This window comes from Cetorhinus maximus, chromosome 17 (genome assembly GCF_964194155.1).
Source record: "Cetorhinus maximus chromosome 17, sCetMax3.hap1.1, whole genome shotgun sequence".
NCBI classification, from domain to species: domain Eukaryota; kingdom Metazoa; phylum Chordata; class Chondrichthyes; order Lamniformes; family Cetorhinidae; genus Cetorhinus; species Cetorhinus maximus.
The window spans coordinates 62206252-62230688 of NC_135895.1; the positions used below are offsets into that span (position 1 = coordinate 62206252).

The 24437-nt window shown below is 42.7% G+C and overlaps 1 protein-coding gene across 2 annotated transcripts in view; it reads right to left on the reverse strand.

Annotated features, from left to right (window-relative positions):
* The window catches only part of cachd1 (cache domain containing 1), a 182247-nt gene extending 169122 nt beyond the window's left edge, over positions 1–13125 (reverse strand). Inside the window, exons 1-2 of one of the 2 annotated variants that reach the window (XM_078561309.1) lie at positions 12803–13125; positions 11922–12222 (exon numbers count right to left, since the gene is read on the reverse strand). In XM_078561309.1, coding sequence (XP_078417435.1) covers positions 11922–12206 — 285 coding nt within the window. In that variant the 5' untranslated portion in view covers positions 12207–12222; positions 12803–13125. Of the gene's footprint in view, positions 1–11921; positions 12327–12802 lie in introns of those variants that run through there. The other variant, XM_078561310.1, reaches the window with a different exon arrangement.
* Positions 13126–24437: the final 11312 nt, after the last annotated feature.

Genomic DNA, 24437 nt, shown 5'->3' on the forward strand with positions numbered 1-24437 from the left:
GGACTGTCCCGGCAGATCGATCGTGTCAGCCTGTTCCTGTCCCACGGAACTCATTTCTTGTTATCGTGACTCCATTCTCTCTCCCCTTGTCCAGTCCCTTCCCACCTACATCCGTGATTCCTCTGACACCCTACATAATATCAACAATTTCCAGTTCCCTGGCCACAACCGCCTCCTCTTCACCATGGACGTCCAATCCCTCTATACCTCCATCCCCCACCGGGATTGTCTGAAGGCTCTCCGCTTCTTCCTCGAACAGAGGCCCGAACAATCCCCATCCACCACTACTCTCCTCCGTCTGGCTGAACTTGTTCTCTCACTGAACAATTTCTCCTTAAACTGCTCTCACTTCCTCCAAATAAAAGGTGTGGCTATGGATACCCGCATGGGCCCCAGTTATGCCTGTCTCTTTATGGGATACGTGGAACATTCCTTGTTCCAGTCCTACTACGGCCCCCTCCCACAACTCTTTCTCCGGTACATCGATGATTACTTCGGTGCTGCTTCATGCTCTCGTTTGGACCTGAAAAAATTTATTAATTTTGCTTCCAACTTCCACCCCTCCATCATTTTCACATGGTCCATCTCTGACACTTCCCTTCCTTGACCTCTCTGTCTCAATTTCTGGTGATAGACTGTCCACCAATATTCATTACAAGCCTACCGACTCCCACAGCTACCTCGACTACAGCTCCTCACACCCCGCTTCCTGTAAGGACTCCATCCCATTCTCTCAGTTCCTTCGCCTCCGTCGCATCTGTTCTGATGATGCCACTTTCAAAAACAGTTCCTCTGACATGTCCTCCTTCTTCCTTGACCGAGGTTTTCCACCCACGGTGGTTGACACGGCCCTCAACCATGTCCGGCCCATCTCCCGCGCATCCGCCCTCACACCTTCCTCTCCCTCCCAGAACCATGATAGGGTCCCCCTTGTCCTCACTTATCACCCCACCAGCCTCCGCATTCAAAGGATCATCCTCCGCCATTTCCGCCAACTTCAGCATGATGCCACCACCAAATACATCTTGCCTTCACCCCCCCGGCGGCATTCCGCAGGGATCATTCCCTCCGGGACACCCTGGTCCACTCCTCCATCACCCCCTACACCTCAACCCCCTCCCACGGCACCTTCCCATGCAACCGCAGAAGGTGCAATACCTGCCCCTTTACTTCCCCTCTCCTCACCGGCCAAGGGCCCAAACACTCCTTTCAAGTGAAGCAGCATTTCACTTGCACGTCCCTCAATTTAGTCTACTGCATTCGCTGCTCCCAATGCAGTTTCCTCTACATTGGAGAGACCAAACGCAGACTGGGTGACTGCTTTGCGGAACACCTTCGGTCTGTCCGCAAGCATGACCCAGACCTCCCTGTCGCTTGCCATTTTAACACTCCACCCTGCTCTAATGCCCACATGTCCGTCCTTGGCCTGCTGCAATGTTCCAGTGAAGCTCAACGCAAACTGGAGGAACAGCACCTCATCTTCCGACTAGGCACTTTACAGCCTTCCGGACTGAATATTGAGTTCAACAATTTTAGATCATGAACTCTCTCTTGCATCCCCACCCCCTTTCCGATCCCCATTTTTCCAATAATTTTTTTAGATTTTTCTTTTCCCACCTATTTCCATTATTTTTAAATGTATTTCCATCCATTGTTTTATCTCTGCCTTTTAGCCTATTTTGATCCCTTTCCCCCCACCCCACCCCCACTAGGGCTATCTGTACCTTGCTTGTCCTGCTTTCTACCCTTAATGTCACCTATTAGCACATTCCTTAGATAATATCACCATCTTCAACACCTATTTGTCCTTTTGGCTATCTCCACCTATCACTGGGCCTCTATCCAGCTCTACCCGCCCCCTCCAAACCAGCTTATATTTCACCTCTTTTCTATTTATCCTTAGTTCTGTTGAAGAGTCATACGGACTCGAAACGTTAACTGTGTTCCTCTCCGCAGATGCTGTCAGACCTGCTGAGTTTTTCCAGGTATTTTTATTTTTGTTTTGGATTTTCAGCATCCACAGTTTTTTGCTTTTGACTCTTCAAAGCTCATACTGAGTTTTTGCAGCATTTTCTGTTTTATTATAAAAGATATAATGCATTTTGTTTTAAATCATCTTCTCCCAACTGAGTTTCCGTGCAACAAGCATTTAGTTATCATTCAGCTCCCAAGTCTCTGCCAAAAATGAGTGAATTACAGGTATACGGGAGAGCCACTGTATATTTCACTCCCTAAATCACTTCACCAGGGCTCTGCTTAGTATATTTCCTCAAGGGCACAGTGAGATCAACGTAGGTAAGAGATGCTTCACAAGTACAACTGCATACATGTAGCAATTCTCAGATTAATCTTTAATAACCCTGAGTAACAATAAAGCCCAAGTTCATCCAACATTTAAAAACTACCCAATGCATGGTCAGGCTCTTTCAACAGCTCTCACATTTCTGAGCACAAGAGGTAAAAAGCTTGTTGCTTGACAGAAACTCCTCTCTCATCTCTCACCTTCAGTTGTTCTGTTTTACTTTTCTCTATTTTAGCAAATATTATCATCAATTCAATTTTCCTTTATGAAGAAGGTCCAAAGCATTTTTTTGGTTGGGTGAAGAATGAAAACCCACAGTGCTAAAAAGAGCAAGAGGGCACAGGGGAAAATAAAAATCAGGAAGTATGAAGGCATGATACATTCTAATAATTAAACGAAAGTAAAAAGCAAGTCTATAAAATCCTGCAATATCCTTGTAGGACTGTCTTCATTTTGTTTTACATGAAAAACTAAACAAATCGTACATTCTGTATTTGCAACGATTACTGCAAATTTACATGTGCTAGATTTTGATAAATAAAATCTCCACCACCAATCTGGACTGGCAAGAGCTAACTTACACCGATATTAAAAATTTTATCCAAACATCAGTACAGCAGAATGGAAGCCACCTAATGAAAACTTCCACATCCTTCCTCACAAATCATTCTGCAATGTCAGTGCTGTCTAACCCAAATATTGACACTATAATTCTTAGAGCCACATCTTTCCCCAAAGGCTTTAGGGATTAACATGGCTGGTCCACATCACCTGTTACTTTATCATTCTCTATAAAAAGCAGACAAGGGTTTAAAAAAATTTTTGCAGTGCTGTTCTCCTCCTCCTACCATCATTTTCACTCCCCAAGTTATCCCAATTCATGCAATGCCATCCCCCACAACTCAATAACATAGCCAAGTCTAGAAGCACCTCTACAAAACATGCAACTAGGCATACTATCTACAGATAGCTCAGGGCAAATGCAAAAACTGTCACCATTACAATTAGCATCTGCACTTTTGGGCTAGAAAGTGAAGAAAATAAGTTAGCCAAGGTCCCTAAGAAAAGCATTATCTAGTAATTCATCCTAAGAAGTACACATGAATATATCCAATGACAAGACTGGGCTCAGATCAACAGCTTGACTAGGCCTTGTGAATGAAGAATAAGAGTTGTGCCAGATACTAAAGGACAACTAGATCTGTGGATCCATACCCAGCAACAATTACAGGGGAGAGGAGGGAGAAAACACTGAATGGTCAAAGGCTGCCATTTGCAACCAAGATGTACTGCTGGATCATTTCATTAGGTATAAAGAAGTAAGAGATAAGCAACACCACTAAGTGTGACACAACTGACAATCAATACACTTGTATCCTATATTTATTAAACTTCGACTGTCTCCTCCATCAGCCCTGACATATAACAGGAACAAATTTCTTCGTGTTTTAGCCCTTACTTCCCACCCTATACATATAACTCAATGGTTATAATCAGTGGAGTAAAGTCTCAACTCTCCCAGTGCCATAGGCCAGGCAATCTTAACTGTGCACACACCACACTTGTATTCCTGCACTATTCTATGGTGATTCCCTGTTCTCCAACACACTGAATTTAAAATTCTCATCCTCAAGTTCCTCTACAGTCTCATTCCACATCCACCAGCCTTACATTCCCTCTGTACCCTTCGTTCGGACCTCTGACTGTGGTCTTTTATTGCATCCTTCCTTCCCTCTGTCCCAACATTGCAGACAGTATACAGCCACTTTGCCATATTCTCCAAGAACTCCCTCAACACTTATCAATTTATTTCTCCTCCTTAAAAAGCTTCTTCTACACCAAGTTTTCAGTCACACCACCCAATCTCTTCATGTCCCTTCCTCATACCTAGATCTCCATTCCCTCATCTAGTTTTCATTTGTGAAACATCTTGGTACTTTTCTTACATTAAAGATGCTTATATAAATGCAAATTGTCATCATTAATTCACCTTGTGGAGGATTACAGGTATCAACTGTCAATCTCAGCCATGCCACACAACGTGGAAGCCAAGCAGAGTCTATGAATTTCCACACAGGGAGGAAATTAAAACTAGCAGTACTCTTGATCATTTCTGCTCATCTTCTAGCAGCTTGTTCAACAGCATTGAGAAGCAGCACAGGAGCCAGCGTCATAAAAAGCAGCAGTTTGAGCAGGGCTGAATGGCACAGCGAGATAGGCACTCATTACTGCTCCAGGACTTGGTTTTGAATGGAGTTCAGACCAACAAAAAGGAATTCCTCTCTCTCGGCAATAAATTAATTTAGGGTAGCCCAAGCCAACTGAGTTGGTACAGACTAATAGCCAAAAAATGCCCCGAACATTGTAATAAACTGATGAAATGACAAGATGGTTGGCAATGGAAATATAAATAAATGATACCATTACAGCAAATACTGAAGTTAAAATATGCTTGGAACAATGGAGCTATCTTCTCAGGCCTAGCTTAGCTGAATTTGAAGCTCCCTTTACAGCAAACTTTATTTAATTCAATGTGGCTGCTTAATTCAAAATTATCTGGCAATTGAAATTTTAAGTGCAAAAAAAAACTGAATTATTGATAGTAGACTCCATACTTGGCTGCGAGTGTGCTGCACCGCCAACCTCTGAAAAGCAGTGTCATTTTTTTTCCCACACTGGTTAGCTTGCTCCCTCTCAGCAGTGAGATTGCCAATTATTCCAAATTAGAGCCAGTTCATCACACTAAGATCTTGACTGACACGATCCAAACGAATTTCATGTAGGACCCTCACAAAAAGTTAGATGTTGTTAATCTCATCATAGACTGGGTTGGTTTTGAACATTAGAAGTAGCTTTTTTGGCTTTGCTTCTATCCAGCGCCATACCTAACTAACTGAAAAGTGCTTGATGAGGTATCACAAAGGGCAATTTACTCTGCATCCAACAGGAGTTATGCCTGTCTTGAGGGTGCTTATGGGATAACAGAGTAATTTTTACTCTGTACCTAACTTAAGAGCACTAACTATGACGTTTGGAGCTTAGCATGATTGGCAAGTCACTAGGTGTATTCAATACACAGGAAAAGGTAAATCATCACTCTTAAATTATCATGCTTTAATGTTGGGTGAGCCATTCTTGTGCAATAGCACTTTTCCACCATCGCTAATTGCTCCAATTAGCAGTCTATCCCAGGACAGCATTACTAACTTTCTGCTAACAACTACCAGACACTTGCTGGAGAGGCACTCGAATATTGTAACATGCCACACTATTGACTGAAGAGACACAGGTCTGCACCTGTGATTCCCGAAGTGAGCTCCTTCCATTGATACCACTGTGAGCTGTCTGCAAGTGCAGGCTAGGCACTTTCACACAAGAGGGAAAAGAAAACTATTAGGACTTAACTGTTGTAATGAACACAGAACTTGCTACCACAAAAGAGTGATTGAGACATGCATTCAAGGCAATGCTAGATAAACTTGAGAGAGAAAAAAAATACAAAAAAAACTTGCATTTATATAATGCTTTTCATGACTCCAGGAAGTTCCAAAGCACTTTACAACCAATTGAGTACCTTTGAAATATAGTCACTGTTGTAATATAAGAAACATAGCATCCAATTTGCAAACAGCAAGGTCCCACAAACAGAAACACAAAAATGACTAGATAATCTGTTTTAGTGATAGTGATTGACGGAATAAATATTGGGTCAGGACAGGGGGAAGAACTCCACTGTTCTTTGAAATAGTGTCATGAGATTTTTTACATCCACCTGAGCAGGAAGCAGCACTTCCTCAGTACTTACTAAGAGTGTCAACCTAGATTATATGCTCAAATCCCTAGAACCCACAACCTCCTGACTGAGGTGATAGTGCCACCCAATGAGCCACAGCTGAAAGAAAAAAAAGGACATGCTGTTGGATTAATGAGAGGTGGGAGGAAGCTTACGTGGAGCATAATGGACCAGTGGTGCTAAATTTCTGTGCTGTAAATTCTATGTAATTTTAGTTGAATCCTTTTATTTGCTATACGGAAGGTAAGCTAACTCTCCCTCCTAACCTCTCCCTCTTTTACCAGAGAGCAAGTAAAGCAGAGGAAACAGTAATGAATCCCAGCTCCATCAACATGGAAACCTCAAGATACACAGAGCAACAAGTCTCTGAACAGCCACAAGGTAAAGGTGAGCTGGACTGCATTGCAAGTACCACTGCTCACAATGTTCTTTCTAGATACAACCCAAGTTTAAACAATCAAAATTTTTACTTCTATTGTTCAAACTTTTTGTACAGTTCAAATACAAGGTTTCACTATTGCATTTTTCCAAAATCCTAGTAACGACACTGTCATATTCCCAATATAATGAACAAAACAAGGACCTCAGGAATTGAATTAAACCATCTCAAACCTGCAGCTTCTCTACAGTTTTAAAGCATCAAATAGTAGGTAAACGCCTATTCGTTTACAAATAATTTTACTGAAATTCTGCTGTAAATTTCGAAAACAAAAATTTCCATCATTAGATGCAGCTTCGTTTTCAGAATGGTGGTTAATGATAATCCTAATTAACAGCTCATTCACCTTGCCCAGTATATACATTTTTTAATATCTGCCTCAGACAGCTGTGCTTCCCGTGTTTGAAGTGAAATGTCAGCTCTTGCTAATATGACATTGCTTACATCATTAGTGATTTCTGAGTGCTTTGAAGTCGCAGTTCAAAGCCCGATTAAAAATTCTGATTTATTCTCTCAAGCTCAGGGATTCTAACCACTGTTCCTCCAGGACTTGCTGAACGCATTCTGTTTTATATATTTCACAGAACAATGTCACGGTAAAATAAGATGAAAAACTGCTGCCTTTGTCAATGGTGACATTCTGCAAAATAACCTCTCGGAATGATATTATGGTTGGAATCCAACCAACAGGCAATCATGTACAACTGAAAAGATTTCCCTCTGTTACCTCCCACACAGCATTCACTGAAGTGTACACTATTTCAAAGGTACCACATGCTTATTAAACAGAACAGAACAAAGGGAATGCTCACTTTCCTAATTAAAATACTTGTTTTAAAAGCCAACAATGGATGGGACAACACCAAAGAAAGCAATAATTTTGTCTGTTAAATTGTTATTTTTTTATGTGACTAGCACCATTAATGTATTTCCCCAATGTATCACAACCTCTTTTGAAAAAACTTCCTTATCCTGGGATGTTGTCCACAATGCCAGCCACTCTATTATCACACAATATGACTATATTTCATGTACAAATCTAGACAGTGGCTGTCAGCAGGCAATCCATCCATTGAAACATCATAGCTGAGCTGGATTCTTTGCACACCAGACATGCACACTTTCCATTGCGTCACTGTGTGGCAATTATAGTGATCAGAAGTGAAATTCTGAACAATTTTCCATTCTTTTGCCTCGGGTGCCAATGACAATTGTTTCTCCCCTTCTAATGCCCTGGCTGAGACTAGCTAACTCAGCACAGGCCAGGGATTGAAACTGGAACATTCTTCATCCATTTGGCATAGCACCACACAAATTGGGAACGAGAGGCATTGACTCTTCAATGAAAGACATGGAGATCTGGATTCCTCAACCCAACTTTGTTCTGTCTCCTTCATGTAACACAACCCGCGAAGCAAAATAACAGATAATCTGTTACTATACCAATGGCTAGCATCAATTGGCTACCAAGTAGTACAAGACAGTGGTTAAATAAAATAACCACTAGATGATCTACATCTATTGCCTTCCCTACATTGACTCATGCTGATGGACGTTTTCAAAGGATTCTAGGACATTTGTGCGACCTTTTATCATTCTACAATCTTCATGCATGAATCTAACCAGTTTAGTTTGTCAAGCAATTTGATTCTGGAACTCAGCACAGCCAACCCTGGAGCTGGATATTGATCAAAAATTGGAACACAGGCTGATAGTTTCCCCCCTAGATCAGAAACGCTGCTGCCAATTTTTCACCCTAACTCCTGCACCAACTGAGACTAGTTAGCTCAGCACACAGTGAGATGAAGTGAACTTAAGATATTGCTGTCTACATGATTTAGTTACATTATCTTTACCAACTGTGTGCCATTCACCTGACATCAATTACAAAGCAACAGCAGTTTATTCTGATGTGCATTACAAAATAATAGCGTACCCTGTGAGCCAAAGCAATTGGGGCAGCTCCCCTCTTTAAACTTTGATGTAACCACACACACTGACCAAATGCCAAGGCTAATAATACTGTGTGCACAGTTTGGCAAAATTAAAATAAAATAAATTTATGGTTATTTCATATCAAAATGCATGTAGGAGAAAGTAAAAAATTAGGGAAGGCTATTAACTTTTTCTAAAAACAATTGTATAGCCATATTGTTCATAAAATGTTATACATTTGACACTATGTTTTAAACCAAACAGACCATTAAAATAGAATATAGTTTAAGGTTATATCACAGAATTGTTATAGCACAGAGAAAGGCCATTCAACCCATCATGTCTGCACCAGCTCTCCAAATGAGCAATTCACCTAGTGTCATTCCACCTTCTCCCCGTAACCCCACACATTCTTCCTTTTCAGATAATAGTCCAATTCCCTCTTGAATGCCTTCAATGAACCTGCTTCCACCACACACTCAGGCAGCGAATTCCAGACCCTAACCACTTGTTGCATGAAGAAGTTTTACCTCATGTCTCCATTGCTTCTTTTGCCAATTACCTTAACTTAGTGCCCTCTCGTTCTTGATCCTTCCACCAGTGGGAACAGTTCTATTCTGTCCAGTTCCCTCATGATTTTGAATATCTCTATCAAATCTCCTCACAACCTTCTCTTCTCCAAGGAAAACAGTCCCAGCTTTGCCAATCTATCTATGTAACTGAATTTCTTATCCCTGGAACCATTCTCGTGAAGCTTTTCTGCATTCACTCTAATGCTGGACGATCTGTGGAGAAATGTAATAATAGATTGTATCTGCACTGTTAACTTACCTCTCAATAAAGGGAATTGTTGCCCCAGTGGCTTTTGTGAATAAATGCACAAACTGATGTGATTCTGAACCATTCAAAGCAAAAAGGTCCCAGTTTCAATTCTTGGTTTGTGCGGATTTGGCTGATCTCAACCAGGGCAACAGGAAGCCCACAGCAATCCTGGACTACAGAGTGGAAAAACCATTCAGAGTTCCTGATGCTGATTGCTATCCATGAAACTCTGCTGCTAAGTGCACATCAGGTGAAGACTGGGTCAAGGCATGGCTGCGATGCCTTACCAGAGTCAGATAGCTTGGCAACACTCACATCAAGGCTCGAATATGAAAACTGCCATTTGGGCAAGGTACCAGAAGGTTCCCAGGGCTTGTGAAACCATACTGCAACAGAAATCAGGACCTCCAGACTCTAGAAGAACAGTAGAAAACAAAAGATATTCTAAAAGTAGTTAGAGAAGCTTTGAAATCCTTATGGGTTCTTTCAAATCTTGTGCTAACTCGCACAATCCATTATTTATAAGTACAACAGTAGTCTGTATATATAATAAATTACATTTTGTGACCTCCACAAACATTTGAAGGAATCAAGATGGTTTACGGCCTTTATTATTACAAATTGTCAAAAGAAATATGCTATCTTTTGATGGCTGGTTAAATGAATTTGAGCGGAGCTGCATTTGTAACCTTTTGCAATAGACAATTGAAAAAATTAAAGATTTCAGGGAAACATACAAAAAGGAAAGTGTAATACTGTGTGGATCACTCAAGTTAGGAATACAGGCCCTGCGCTACAAGCTACCCTCAATGCCTGCTCCATTCCATGCAGGTGGAATTGAAGAGAGTGACAGAAATAAATACACCTCCTCTCGGAAGATGCTTATCCTTATTGTGGTGCAATTCTACCATGCAAGCTGGTCAAAAAGCTATTCATACAGACACCACAACGATGGCTATCCCTATCCAACATCTACACATCTGCCAACTGTGGTTACTGGATATCAGTTAGTAGCTAGAATGCTGCTAATGTGCCTCCCTAACTTTGAAGCACTAAGCAACTCATTGCACTCCCCCTCACTTCCCCTTGCCCTGCTGTAATCAGCCAACTGCATATAGACCAGGGATCAAATCTGGAATTTCCTGAAATGTGTTTAATACCACATCACATACACCGACCAGCTAAGTCATTCGGGTAGCTCAAGCTCATCTTTCTTATTATATGAATAATGAAAGAAAATACTACAGCCTAACCCATAAACAACAAAAGCAATGAAGAAAAGGACTATATAAGTCATTAAGCTCCCCACCCACCTAGACAAAACCTTCTCACATCTTAAAGTGGCACACAGTCCTAGTATATTTAACACCTCCTTGACTGCTAGGCCCATTTGCTTTCACCTTCTGTCAGCCTCACACAGACTTAAGATACCATCCATCCTCACATTTGTCAAGGATGTCTGTGAGCAAGGAACAGAAACAAAAATTAATGATTTTAACCTTGAGACTGTCTCTTGGAAAAGAGCATCAAAGCGCCACGAAACATATTTTTTTAAAAACCTACTAATTATGTAGGTTAATATAAAAATATCGAGATATTTTATTGAGATTACAGAGTTAATGCTATAGTGACATAATATCAGGTGGTGTAGGCAGAGGAAATGTGTGGAAAGGATGAGAACTGAACTACTGAAACATTCTAAACACATCTGAATACAAACATTGCTTCAATCCCATCACTGAGCCTGTACTGCTTGAGACAGTGAATAGGGAAGCCACAGACCAGGGCACCAAATGATCAATGATCCCCAAATCCTGTAATCGTCAACCTGGGAGCATGATGCAAGACTAAAAATTTTAAAGTGTAAAGTCTATTCTGAACACAGGTTATAGTCAAAAAGTAAGACTTAATGAAGACAGGGCATCTTGGTACAAAGATACAAGATTTCAGGCAACTAACCTATTTAAATGACTAACCAATAGTGAGGGAATTTCATAAATAAATGAAGAGTAAGGGAATAATGGCTGGAAATGGGATAGCACATTGGAAAAAGACAAAAGAGACATGGTACATGGATGTGAATGATGAATATACAGCTTGCATAGAATGAGGAAAGAAGCAAAATGTGTTAGAATGTGAAGTGTGAAGAAGCAGAGTCACTGAGCATGGCTGGAAACGGTGAATAGAAAGTGGAATCAGGAGGTTTCGAGATTGCAAATAGAATGGTCAATGGTGGATAGCAAATAGAATGGGAAACATTTGGAATAGGTGCAGACTTGTCCAGATTAATTTTAAGAATCAATGTTAGCAGGCGCCACCATCCAGCCCGCCCAACCAATTACTAGTAATACATCAGTTCACATATTAACTAAGCGAGGCAAACACATTTTTACTAGAAATCTGCATCCATAGGACTGCATACAATTTCTCAAGGGGCACCCAAGATTAAAGGAAATAATAAACAGGAAGGTTATAGGGACACGTTCCCCCAACTGGAAGATCCATTTCTTTGGATGAGGATGCCTCATCCAGGTGTTATTTTAACAGAGGATGCCTCATCCAGGTGTTATTTTAACAGGGAAGATCCCAGGGAACTGGGACCATCCACCAGAGCAAAAGCATGTTCTTACCTGCATATTGAAGACTCCAAGCTCGCTGGTAGCCAGGACTCGCATCTGATTCGCAAGAACTTGTGCCTCGTCCAGGATAGCGAAGTCTCCCGATTCTGACGGAGCAGCGGATCCGGGTGAGGAGAGCAGGAGAAGGGGGATCAGGAGTGGGATCAGGGCGCTGAGGAGACAGCTTACTGGGTGGGATGGATCGGTAGTGCGGGCCCGCTGAGATGCTGCCATCGCCGTGACCCATGTGGAATGTCCAGCTCCCATTTCAACACATCCGCGGCTCCCTCTCGCCATGATGAAGAAAAAAAATCTGGATGTGCAAAAAAAAACTTTCTTCAAACTCTACCGCAAACTTCCCCCCACCCCCTCAAAAAAATGCTGCCCAAACACCCCCCCAAAAAAATTAATGCGCAAATCTTTCCAACTGCAAGTCTTTTTTTCTCTCTTCCCTCCAAATATAAACTAAATGCACAAGAAAAACTTTATTCCACTGATATTCTCCTAAAGCGGCTCCCCCTCCAAATGTGAATCCCGGGACTCGCTGTTAACTCCAGAGAAAAAAAAGCTTGAATTCCTGCCACAAAAGATCAGTGCAAAACCCGGGCTGGATCTCAAACTAAAATGCAGGCCATATAACCATAGCAACCTCCCTACGCAATGCAGTCGTGAACGCAGAAGATACTTGGAAAGCGCAGATTTTTACTTCATTTTCTCTTTGGTCTGTTTGATCATCTTCCCCACCAGTGTTGATTCTATAAAAACTAAAACGTGGATATCTATACTGCTTTCACCTTTGGAGAGGATCTCCTGGCACCTCTCAGCACACAATGTCACACGAACATAGGGCACAATGGCTCACTTCCAAACTCTCTGTGTACAACACAACCCACCTTATTTTTCATTTGATCAGCGCCATTATGTTAATAGTCCTCTGAACTTTTCTCGTTTGTTTCTCCTAAATTCTAAGTACGCCATCCTCCATGTTCTTCATCCTCTCTGTATTCTCACTGTATTGATGTCGAGATTGATCTCATTGTCATCTACCCCAATTCATCCTTTTCCAGCACCTCAAAATTAGACAACTCTTTACCTCAAGTCTTATCTTCCTCATGGAATCTACAGGCTTTTAAAACTCAAGCTTGGCATCACCAAGCCTCTATTTAATTTCTTTCATCCTCTCTGTTGCTTTCCCTATCCTTGGTAATGTCCTCCCGCACATAAGTTTCTCGGTAATAAAAATATTTGCAAATCCAAGAGACTCAAAACTAAAATCCACTCCGCTTTTTCTTAGGATCGTTTTATTTACAAATCAGAGAAGGGATGAACGATCGGCGACTCAAATCTTTTGGGAGTTCAAGAAATTGCTAAAAGATTTAGAAAAGTATTAAATAGGAGAAGTTATTGAATAGACCTTTGTTATATTGTGAAATGCAAATTTGAGAACGGTCTTTAAATTAATTAATTTGTTCATTTGGAAGTATAACTCCCCCTCCTTTCCTATGGCGTTTACCTGCCTGGGCAGACTTGGAAACCTGCTGGTTTGCTTTTCTTTTCGAGTCTGTGGTTTCAATTTACAATGGAGCGTTTCTTGTATCAAGCTTCTGTTGCGTACATCTTTGTGGCAGTCTTAAAATGTTGCTTGAAAGAATTAGATTTCTATTCCAAAAAAATCCTTACATCTTTTTCTTTCCCAGTGTAAACCTATATTTTACAAGAAGAATTATTTAAATGACTTTTTAAAGTAACTCTGAACATGGCATACTTCTTAAAAATGATGTTCATGCTCACAATGTTGTATGACCTGATTGGATGGTGGGTACCACATAATCTCTAAATTGGAGCTCTGATTGTTTGCTGCTAACCATGTGCTTAGAAAGGATCAATTGGATTCAACAATCAGTATATGAGTTGTTATCTTCATCTGCTCGGCCTTTCGTTACAAGATAAACAATAATGAAGCCAATAACTGCAAATACATAGAAGTTACAACACAAGAGTCCAAACAGTTCATGCTAATCTAGGCCAGGCCCTTTCCTTACAGAAACATCAGGAGGGAGTTGGGAAAGGCTATTTGGCCCATTTTAGCTCATCCATCCAAAAAGATCTGACAGTTGCCCCATCTTCTTGACATCTGTTTCTTCAATGATTCCAAGCTTGTTGCTTCCATTATCCTACTTGAAAATCCATTTTGATCACTCTTTCTTTGAAAAACTTCCTGACATCAGTTCTAACAGTCTTTTATTGGTTTGAACTCATGTTCCCTTGTCCTAGTGTTACAGTTTAGTTTGCAGTAGTAAAGTTACTGTTTCTAAATCGTATACTATAATATAAGTTGTTCTTCAGCAGCCTCCTTTCATGGCTGAAAACCTCAAGTTTCTCCAATATTTTCTCATAATCAAATATCTGATAATAGGATTGGTCTTTTGTGCCTCATCTTTTCCCTGTTTTAAATGTCTCCCTTATGACTCAATGACCAGAACAGAACACAACACTCAAGATGTGATTTGACAAGAATACAATTTGAGCATTATTTCCTCTGACTTGTGCTTTAATGTTTTAGCTGGAAGTCAGAATTCTATTTGCTTTCTTTATTGTTGCTTAACAATAATTTGACATGTTAGACATGAAATTTGGCTACTTACTATCCGTTTTTCAGTGCTACAAAAACTTTTTTGTCTCCAAAATGGCATCTGTGACACGCACACCCACTTCTGGTGTTAGCCAGACTGGAAGTCATTTTGATGATGGCCTTAGTGTGCACAAGTGGAGCATCTGCCACGAGTATGCAGATTAGGCAGATCATGATGTCAATCAGCGTGTAACATTGTTTTGATGCCAATGCTGCTATTCTGGAGCACAAATCTTCAGTTAATGCTGTCTATTAAACACATACAGCTGAACATGCATTTAGCAGTAGAAAAGGCCCCAACCAATTCCATTTAAAGGGATTATCAATAGTTTCAGGTTAGTTGCTGATTGATTTCTACTGGTTCTTGCTGTAATTGTAGAAGCGTTTGGATGTTTTCAGAGTTGTTTAAAGTTGCTAAAGTCTACAGGGAGTTGTGTGGCACATGCTGTAGGAATTTTGTCCTGACTTCAAGGATGTCCCAGGCATGTATACTGGAGTGTGCCTACATGAGAATGAGCAGAGGTGGCATGGAGCAGGACAAGCTGCTGGAAGAGGACGGAGGAGAAGAGAAGGGCTTTCAGCAGGAGGCCACATCTGCCCAGCATGTTCAAGGAGCAATTTTCCTACCTGAACCTCATCAGGGACCATTGTGTTAGATGTCTCCACTTGCACAACTGCAACCTCAGAGCAGGGTAAAGATAGCCTTATCAGTGGCTATGAAGATGACCTTAGCAATGAGCTTTTTTGCATTGGGCTCTTTCCAGACTGCAGCAAGTGACATTTGCAACATCTCACAGTTTGCTTTCCACTGTTGCACATGGGAGATCATTGAGTTTCTTTGTTCAAATAGAGCTTAATATATTTCATTTTCTCTTGCAAGAGAGAAGCAGGCAGAGCGATCACATAGCTTCATGAGGATTGCAGTCTTCCCCATGTTACAGGGTGTCACTAACTGCAAGTACATTGCTTTGTGGATGCCACATGTCAACTCTGAAATGTATTGCAACCAGAAAGGATTCCACTCCCTCAACATCCAGCTGGTAAACAACTATGAGTATGATTCAAGCACTGGAGAAGTACCTTCAGTGGCCCGCCCGACGAGCGGAAGATTCTGGCCAATGAGTTAGCAGCGCGGGGAACCTCTAGGGGAGAGTTCTCCCTTAGTTATAGAGTTTGATGCCCACATGTAGTTGCTGCTGCTGTCTTGTAAATAAAGTTAAATGTGTCCACTAAGAGAAGTTGCCTGGACAATATACTCTATAACTGTGGCCACTGGGCAACAAGGCCTATTCTTTCATGACACGGCTCATGACTCCACTGTGCAACCCTTGCACATATGGGAAGAATACCTATGCTGAGAGCCATGCTGGTTCACATCCTTGCATCTGCGAGAAATGATGGGGATGAAGCCTCAGAACTTTGGTGAGATCTGATGAGATCACCTGCTGCACTTCTTTTGTTGGCTGAACAGGGTGATTCTGGAAAAGCAAATAAAAACAGAAAATGCTGGGAAAACTCAGCATCTGCAGAGAGAGAAACAGAGTTAACGTTTTGAGTCCGTATTGCTCTTCTTAAGAGCTAGACGGACTCGAAATGTTAACTCTGTTTGTCTCTCCACAGGGACATTGAGAGACCTGTTGAGTTTTTCCAGCATTTTCTGTTTTTATTTCAGATTTTCTGCATCCGTAGTATTTTGCTTTTACCTGGAAAGGTAAAGTCTGCCACAAGTGCCACACAAAAAGTTGTCCCTTGGAGGTGTGGGATGATCTTTGCTGGTGCTTTGTTTGAAGAGCTGGCATCTGCTTTGGAGCTTCCAAAACCATTTGTTGTTGTGGTGGCAAATTTCTGCCCACAGTTGATGTCACCATTTGCATCAATCATTAGCTGGAATTTCCCCAATTGATATGATTTATGTTGAGGGCTTTCATGTCTCTTTTGACAACATCTGCAGCTTTTACTGGAGTAGGGGTTAAGACGCAGCCCTGTTTTACCCCATTTTTCATCTCAAAACTGTCAAGGGGTGGAGCCTATTGAACTGAATGGTGCGGTGCATGTTATCATAGAAGGACTGTATGAGACTGCGAAGTTTAGGAGGACAGCCTATCCTCTAGTATACAGTAGAAGTCTGTCCTCACAGTGTCAGATTCTTTTGTCAGATCCACGAAAGCAAGGTAGAGTGGTGCTTGCTGTTTTCTGAACTTCTCTTGAAGCTGACATAGGGAGAATATCATGTCCACCCTGGGTCTGCCTGCTCGAAAGCCACACATAGGTACATTCTGCTGGCTAGTCAATGGAGCCTTGTTAGAATGACTCTTGCAAAGGCCTTCCCAATGATGCTGAGGAGTAAGATATCCCAGTAGTTGTTACAATCCCCTTGATTGCCTTTGCTCTTGTATAATGTAATGATGTTAGTGTCGCGCATATCCTGTGGAACAGAGGCCTTCTTTCATCCAGGGGAAGAGGAGATTATGGAGGTATTGCTGCAAGTGGGGTTTTCCATACTTGAATAGCTCAGCTGGTATTCCATCTTTTCCAGGTGCTTTCATGCTGCTAGTGAGTCAATACCTTTTCAAGCTCAAGTAATGAGGATTCAGCATCAAGCTCATACATGGCAGGTAGCTGCAGAAGATTATCAAGCACAGGCAAAGAGATATCCATCTCACTTGAGTATAGCTTGGAGTAGTGTTTTAACCAGCAGGCTACTTGCTTGTTCCTGTTAATGAGTACCTCCCCATCGGCGGAGTTTAGAGGAGCAAGTTTGGTGATCGTGGAGCCGAGGGCTCTTTTGATACCTTCATAAAGAGCATGAAAGTTACTATTGTGTTATGATCTTGGCCAAGATCAGTAAATTATTTTTTCAGAAAGAATAAATCCAAAACCCCAGCTATTTACTAAAAAGAATGATGCCACAAGATTCCACGGTATAAAACAAAATAATTTTTTACTATACAAGAGTCAAACAAAGCAAACACTAAATACAATCTTGGGTAACCACCTGTACTCTAAAACGCAGAATCAATATAAGCTAAATATGAAATAACAAGCAAATTGCAGACAATTATCAACTATAAATTATACATTAAATGGCAGATACAACTAAGACAGATCTTACAAATTGGCTCAGCAGTCCACTCAGCATTAAGGTCATCAATCCCAGTTACAAAGTCCTTAAAAACTCAGTCTTCCTTATGAAGAATTTCAGCTCCTCTTCTTCCAGGGTGTAGCCTGACCCCAGCCGACAGCAGCACACAACCAACCCAAATTCCATGGGCACAATCTTCACCAAAAAATGGCACATATCAGCAGAACTTCCTCAACTCTGCTTATGACAGTCTGGATGGCGTAGGTCCACCAATGTTATCTTCAAGTAACAGAAACAGCTGCAGCAACTGCAAGTTTGCCTATTGTCAGCTTCTGGATCTAGCCTTTATCGTCTTCAGTCGGCCTGAACTACACCACTGGGATCATCATCTGAGCTCTGGTGGCTCTGTGACCTTTTATATGCTTCATGCTCCATACTTCAACAGCACTATCTGGTGAGCTCTCAGGTGCAAGGGACTGCCTGAGAGCTCCTGAGAACTTCTGATGTTTGTCATCATCCCTTGTGCATGGAATATTGATCTGCAGCATGCCATAGTATTTGGACTTGTGTGTTTTCCATGCTTGCACCTTCACCCTGCTACTGACAAACAAGTGACTAGTATCACGATCTGCACTATGATAGGTGTGGGTGCGGCGAACCCTGGACAGATGGTGGTTATCAGGTCAGGTTGATGTTGGTAACACAAAGTCCACATTGCACAAATAAGTTCTAGTAGCCACAGTCCATTTTCATTCACCTTGCTAACGCTTTGATGACTGAGGCACGTTTGCCAGAAAACTCTGTCTGACAACTCTTGCGTTAAAGTCCCTGAAGGGAAATAATACTTCTCCATGTGGCAGATGCTCCAGATCATCATCTAGAGTGTTATAGAAATTATCTTCATCTTCAGCATTGGCATACAAGTTTGGTGCATAAGCATAAATGATGGTGACAAAATCTCCATCTAATGGCAAATGAATAGAGGTGAGGCATTCAAAAGTAATGACAGGCATCTCAATGATTTGTGTGAATCTGTTGTTGACAGCAAAGCCCACACCATATTCAGGGTGGTCATCTGCACTTTCCTGTGCTCATAGGAGGTATAATTGGCCTCACATATTGATCCAACGTTGGCCAATCTAGTCTCTTGGAGAGCAGAAATGTCAATGTTGAACTTGTGTAGCTCATGGTCAATCATTGACGTCTTAGGTACATTGTTGAATAAAACTCCTCATGCATGCCAGGACACATGGTTCTGATGTTCCAGCTTCCAAGCCAGTTTGTTTCTTAGGGATTAATTTACCTTCTGCTCGTCAGGATAGAATCCCTATTCCTCACACGCCCATTGAGGAAAACAGATGTTGGCAGGTCAACACCTTATTGGCTAGGGGCTGCCCAGCTTGAGGTGGGCAGAGACTGACCAATAGAGACTTAGGCAACCAGTGGCACCCTTCCCTTACACCAGTTGATCTGGGCTTATAACCCATAAACTGATATCTCCTGTGTTGATCCCCTCACTGGTAAGCATAAGAATGAAGTGTTCTCTCCATTTTTTATTAAGGATGAAGTGCTCTCTCCATTTGTTTTTGGCTGCATAGCCTAGGCAGGATTTGGAGAGACAGACTTGCCCAGCATCTGCATCACCCTCTGGACCTTATAGACTGAATCCAAAGGAAGGATGGGAGCCCCTACAGCTGGAGCCACTTAGTTGCAGGAGTTGCCAGGTGGTTGCTTAAAGGGATCACTGGCTGCCTATAAGACTCTACTCCACTGCAATTGACTCTCCCAAGCCTGACCTACAAGGCAGTGGGTACTATTTGACCCATAGCTGGGATCTGGCTGATGGGTGCCATGGCATGTCCACACGTTTGTGGGCCTGTATCCTGGGGGCCAGGGCTCTTTCGAGCTCCCCTGCAGTTCAGCCAGGGGCTGCAGGGAGCCTAGTTGCCATGTGTCGCCTTAAGGAGGCACCTCAGGGTGTATTTTTGGTGCAGAGACTATGTACTGGCAGGAGAGACTTGAACATTCTGCTCCCTCTTCGCAGCAAACTAGCCAGTGGCAGTGGATCATACAACTGCACTTGATACATAATAACACCCTGTGGCAAACCACTGACACCTGAGAGCCATGCTCCCATATGAATTGTGATAGAACAGACCATTGGGCTGCTTAAACACTTCTACTGCTTGAACTGCTCTGGAGAAACCCTGCAGTACTTAGTGATCCGCTGCATGCTGTACAACCCTGCCATCGTGCGGGCACAGCTCCTGCCACCAGCTATACATCAACCAGCTAAGGAGGAGGCAACCAACAAAGCCTCTTTCTGCAACAACACAAAAGCAAAATACTGCGTATGCTGGAAATCTGAAATAAAAACAGAAAATGCTGGAAATACTCAGCAAGTCAGGCAGCATCTGTGGAGAGAAAAAAATTCATGTTTCAGGTCTGTGACCCTTCATCAGAACTGAGGAAAGTTAGAAATGTCATAAGTTTAGAGCAAGTGAAAGTGGGGAAAGGGAGAAGAAGCAAAAAAGGCAAGGTCTGTGATAGGTGGAAGACAAGTCAGATTAAAAGACAAAAGTTTTCATGGTACAAAATCCTAAGGGAAATCCTCCAAGTGGAACAGTTATTAACTTGTACTTCTTTCAACTTAGTATACTGCATTCGCTGCTCACAATGTGGTCTTTTTTACATTGGGAAAACTAAGTGCAGACTGGGTGACCGCTTTGTGGAACACCTCCGTCCAGTCCGCAAACATGACTCTGAGCTTCCTGTCGCTTGTCTTTTCAATTATCCACCTGCCCTCACTCTGCCCTTTCTGTCCTTGGTATGCTGTTCTAATAAAGCTCAACGAAAGTTCGAGGAAGCACCTCATCTTTCATCTCGGCACTCCACAGCCTTCTGGATTTTGAGTTTGACAATGTTAGATCATAACCTCTGCTTGCCATTTTGTTTTATATTTCTTTTTTGCTGTTTTTTTTTCTCTTTTTTTAATCCCTTTACTTTGCATTCAGACAGCTACTATCCAGCCATTCACAGCTCATCTAGTCACCTCTTTTATTTCTTTACTTTACCTATTACCACTCTCTTTGGCTAGGTTGCAGTTCCTAGATATTCTGAAAGGAGAAAGGCACAAGGATAAGATTGTGTTGGGCAGAAGTGTGGCAGGGGTGGGGAGGGTTTGCAGAAAGCAAGAGGTACATTCTAGAACTATCTGCAGCTTGTAAATCAGAACAGATTGTGGAATTTGAGAAGGAGGATTAGGTTTGAGGATACTATCAATTTCCGTGGTTTCATCCCCACCACTGGCCACAGCCTCAGTCAGGGGTACTCTAGTGATGACTAGCACCATCTCCTCCATGGGAATAAGGACATGCTGCCTCATCTGCATCCCACTGGTTAGATGCTGCTGTCTCCAGTCCTGCAAGAAAGAGGGAAGTAGGTTAGTGAATGTGATGCAGTCTGTTTGGGTGATGTGGCTTTCACAGTTGCTCTGAACCAACAGTGCCCCAGAAACTATGTGTGTTGCGCAAAGGAATTCACTGACACAAGGAAAATATGGATTGGCCACTGGGTACTCTGCCAATTTCTAACATCTGGATAGCTGGTGTGTACTTCCAGTAGAAAAAGAACAGGATTGAGGAGCTGGCCTTTGATATTTTTGGCCTAATTTAGTGGAAGGAGGAGGGTAAAGTGAGTTTGAATGCTCTCCCTTGAATACATTGGCTCCTGGTCCCCCAATGTCTCAAGTTTAAAATTCTCATTCTTATGTTTAAATTCTTCCTCAGCTTTACCCATCCCTATGTCCAATGCCCTCTAGTGCCATAACCATCTCCCCATACCCCTGCATTTTTCGACTCAAGCCCCTTGTTTATGCTTCTTCACCTTGTAGCATAATTGGTGGTGTGCCGTCAACCCATATTCTGGAGGTATTCCTCAAATTCCTCTTCCTCTTCACTCTTCTCATCCTTTAAGACCCACCTTAAAATGGGCAACTGGATATGAACAATAAATTTTAGCCTTGCTAGTGACACCCATATTCTAAGATTCAATTTTAAAACCTACCTCTTTGACCAAGGTCAACTGTTAACATCTGCTTTTGTTCAGCCTACATTTTTTTCTTAATGCCTCTGTGTAGTACCTATTTTCTACATTAAAATCACTATATAAATGCAAATTTGTTGTTACAACATTACTCATATTTATTTAAAAAAGAACTATGGAGAATATGATCATCTTGGAACACTTTTGCTGGGCTATAGAGAAGTATTGTGCCTGAATGCAAACAGTTGCTTTAGTGTCTCAATGGCATGCTGTACAGTAATTTTGACTGAGGAAAATGTTTCACTGTATTTACATTCCACAGCTGTGTGGTATTTAGCCATGGCTGCAAATGATAGCTGTGTTCTCCTGGCAACTATCTAGTAGCCTATGTGAGCCATCAAATATTGTACGCTTTGCAAATTAAAAACATCTTCGAACCTTTTTGGATAACAGGTATTTGATCCTTCTGTGACAAGGCAACAGCTGAACATTAATTGAAAAGCCTAATGGTGCACAGAACCAAATATGTTGATGTGGCCTTGATGCCTACATAGGTGCCAGCTACTAGAACCTGAATTCTTGGCAACCCTGACACCCAGTAAAGGTTTGTCACCCTGTCCATAGAGAATATGATGGCAGTGTTGCCCCTTGCAAATATGAGCCCTGAATTTCCTGACAATTGAGTGCAAACATCATGCAATTTGAGCAGGGGAGGAAAACAGCATTGGAATTGGATCTGCTGAAGTTCCACCCACTGTAACTTTCACCAGAAATTGAAGCAAGAACCACCTATAGCCCCTCCCAGCAGGCATAGGAAATTATGGGATAATCACAAAATGATGTCATCCATTCAAAATCCAGTCCTTTCTGTCAATATTTCTCCTTCTGGCCACATGTCAAGGCGTTACTGGCTTCAGCAATGGATTAAGACCAAAGCTTTAATCCTAGTACTCAGGGCAGAATCATCCCAGATTTACACTAAGTGCTGTAGCAGGCGGGAAAAAAGACATTTCACCCACCGGCCGCAATGGTGGGTTTTCGCGTATCGTCCCCTTCCCACCTCATAAGTTATGCAGTCATGAGAAACATGCCAAATTGCTGGCAGCAGGCCTCCAATTGGCCCACCACACCATTGCCTCACCGTTTCCTCATGCAGGATGCCATATTTAAAATGTAGCCACGCACACACTTCTCAATGCTTGCAGCCCAGGACTGCTCTGCTAAAGACATGGCCCCCAAAAGCCAGGAAAGGTGCAGCCTCCCGATTCAGTGGTGCATTCCTGGGACCTTCTGGATGTCGTGGAGATCTGCCGTGAAGTCCTCTGCCCCCAAGGTGGTGGTAGAGGTGGTCAGTGCCAAAGCTGCACACAAGAGATCGACCAGAAAACGGAGGAATGATCTCATCCATGCCACCAGGGTAAGTCAACCATCTCATCAATCTCAATTCACCCACTCACAAGCCCATCACACATTCACTGGCATCTCACTCACTGCCAGCTCAAGGGACATCACCACTCACTCTCTCACACACACCCTCACATCTCCATCAGGCCTCATCTCCTCTGGAGATCATATCCTAATCCTGTCCATGGCTCCACCCAGCACACCTGGCATCCTTCTCATTTGGCCTGGCATGCGCCTTGCTCACATTCTCTCCATCTGTCTTTATGCAGGACAAGATCGCACACAATCAACAGGAGTGGTCCCAGACTGGGGACGGAGTGCCGGACATCAAGGTCCTCACTCTGTTCGAGAGTCAAGCATTGGAACTGGCTGGAGAGGACGTTGACCGTTCCAGCGATGGTGACGTCAGCAGTGAACACCCACGTGAGGACCCTCTACTACATGATCCCTCTGTCAACATCACTCTGACTCCAATGTTCTATTGTTCTGTGTTCAACGTGGCTGCCAAGCACTAATAATCTCCACTCTCTCTCCAAGGCACATCTGACACTTTGCCCTCAGGCAACCTTGAGCCCGACACCAGTGCTGAGAGCACCTCGGATGAGGACCCTGAGGGCAGCACCATTGAAGACCCATCACGGTGCTCACCCACACCCTCGACCAGCGCAGCGACACACACTTTGGAGTCACCTCGGGATTACAATCTGGTGAGCACAGCAGACAATCTGTTCCACAGCAGGCGGAGACAGGGACATCCTTGGTTGCTGGCACTTGGAAAACTGTTGGAGGCAATGTATCTGCTGAGTCTGACTCAGATGATGAGCCTCTGGACTCGGTCCTCAATTAGTTGGTGGAGCTGCAAAGGCAATCACCTGGGAACACTAGGAAGGGATGTCTGGTATACTCCTCAGATTGCAAGCAATGATGGAGGAGGCTGTCGTCCTTCAGTCTGAGGTGATAGCACAGGCATGCCGATGCATTGAGGTCAACACTGGCAGGGTGGTGGCCGCCATGGAGATCTTGGTCCAGGACATTGGTTCTATACTGCTGCATGAGCTGAATTCCATCACTGACGCCATAGTTGGCCTCCAACAGTGTCAAAGCGAGAGGGGTGCAGATAAAGACAGGTGTCTCTCCCCTGTACAGTGTGTAACCTTCAGACCAAAGCGATGGTCTGGCTTCACACTCCCTGGACACATTAGCGATGCCTGCACTTTGATGGTGCTTGTCATTGCTGCCAGAATGTCGTGGACAGGCATGACAGAGTTCCGTCATTCTCTCTGTGTGCTCGCAGCACCTTTGAGATTTGGCTTTCCCCTGCTATCTCATCAGCACCTGTGACCGGTGACGGTGTGCTCGAAAGGGG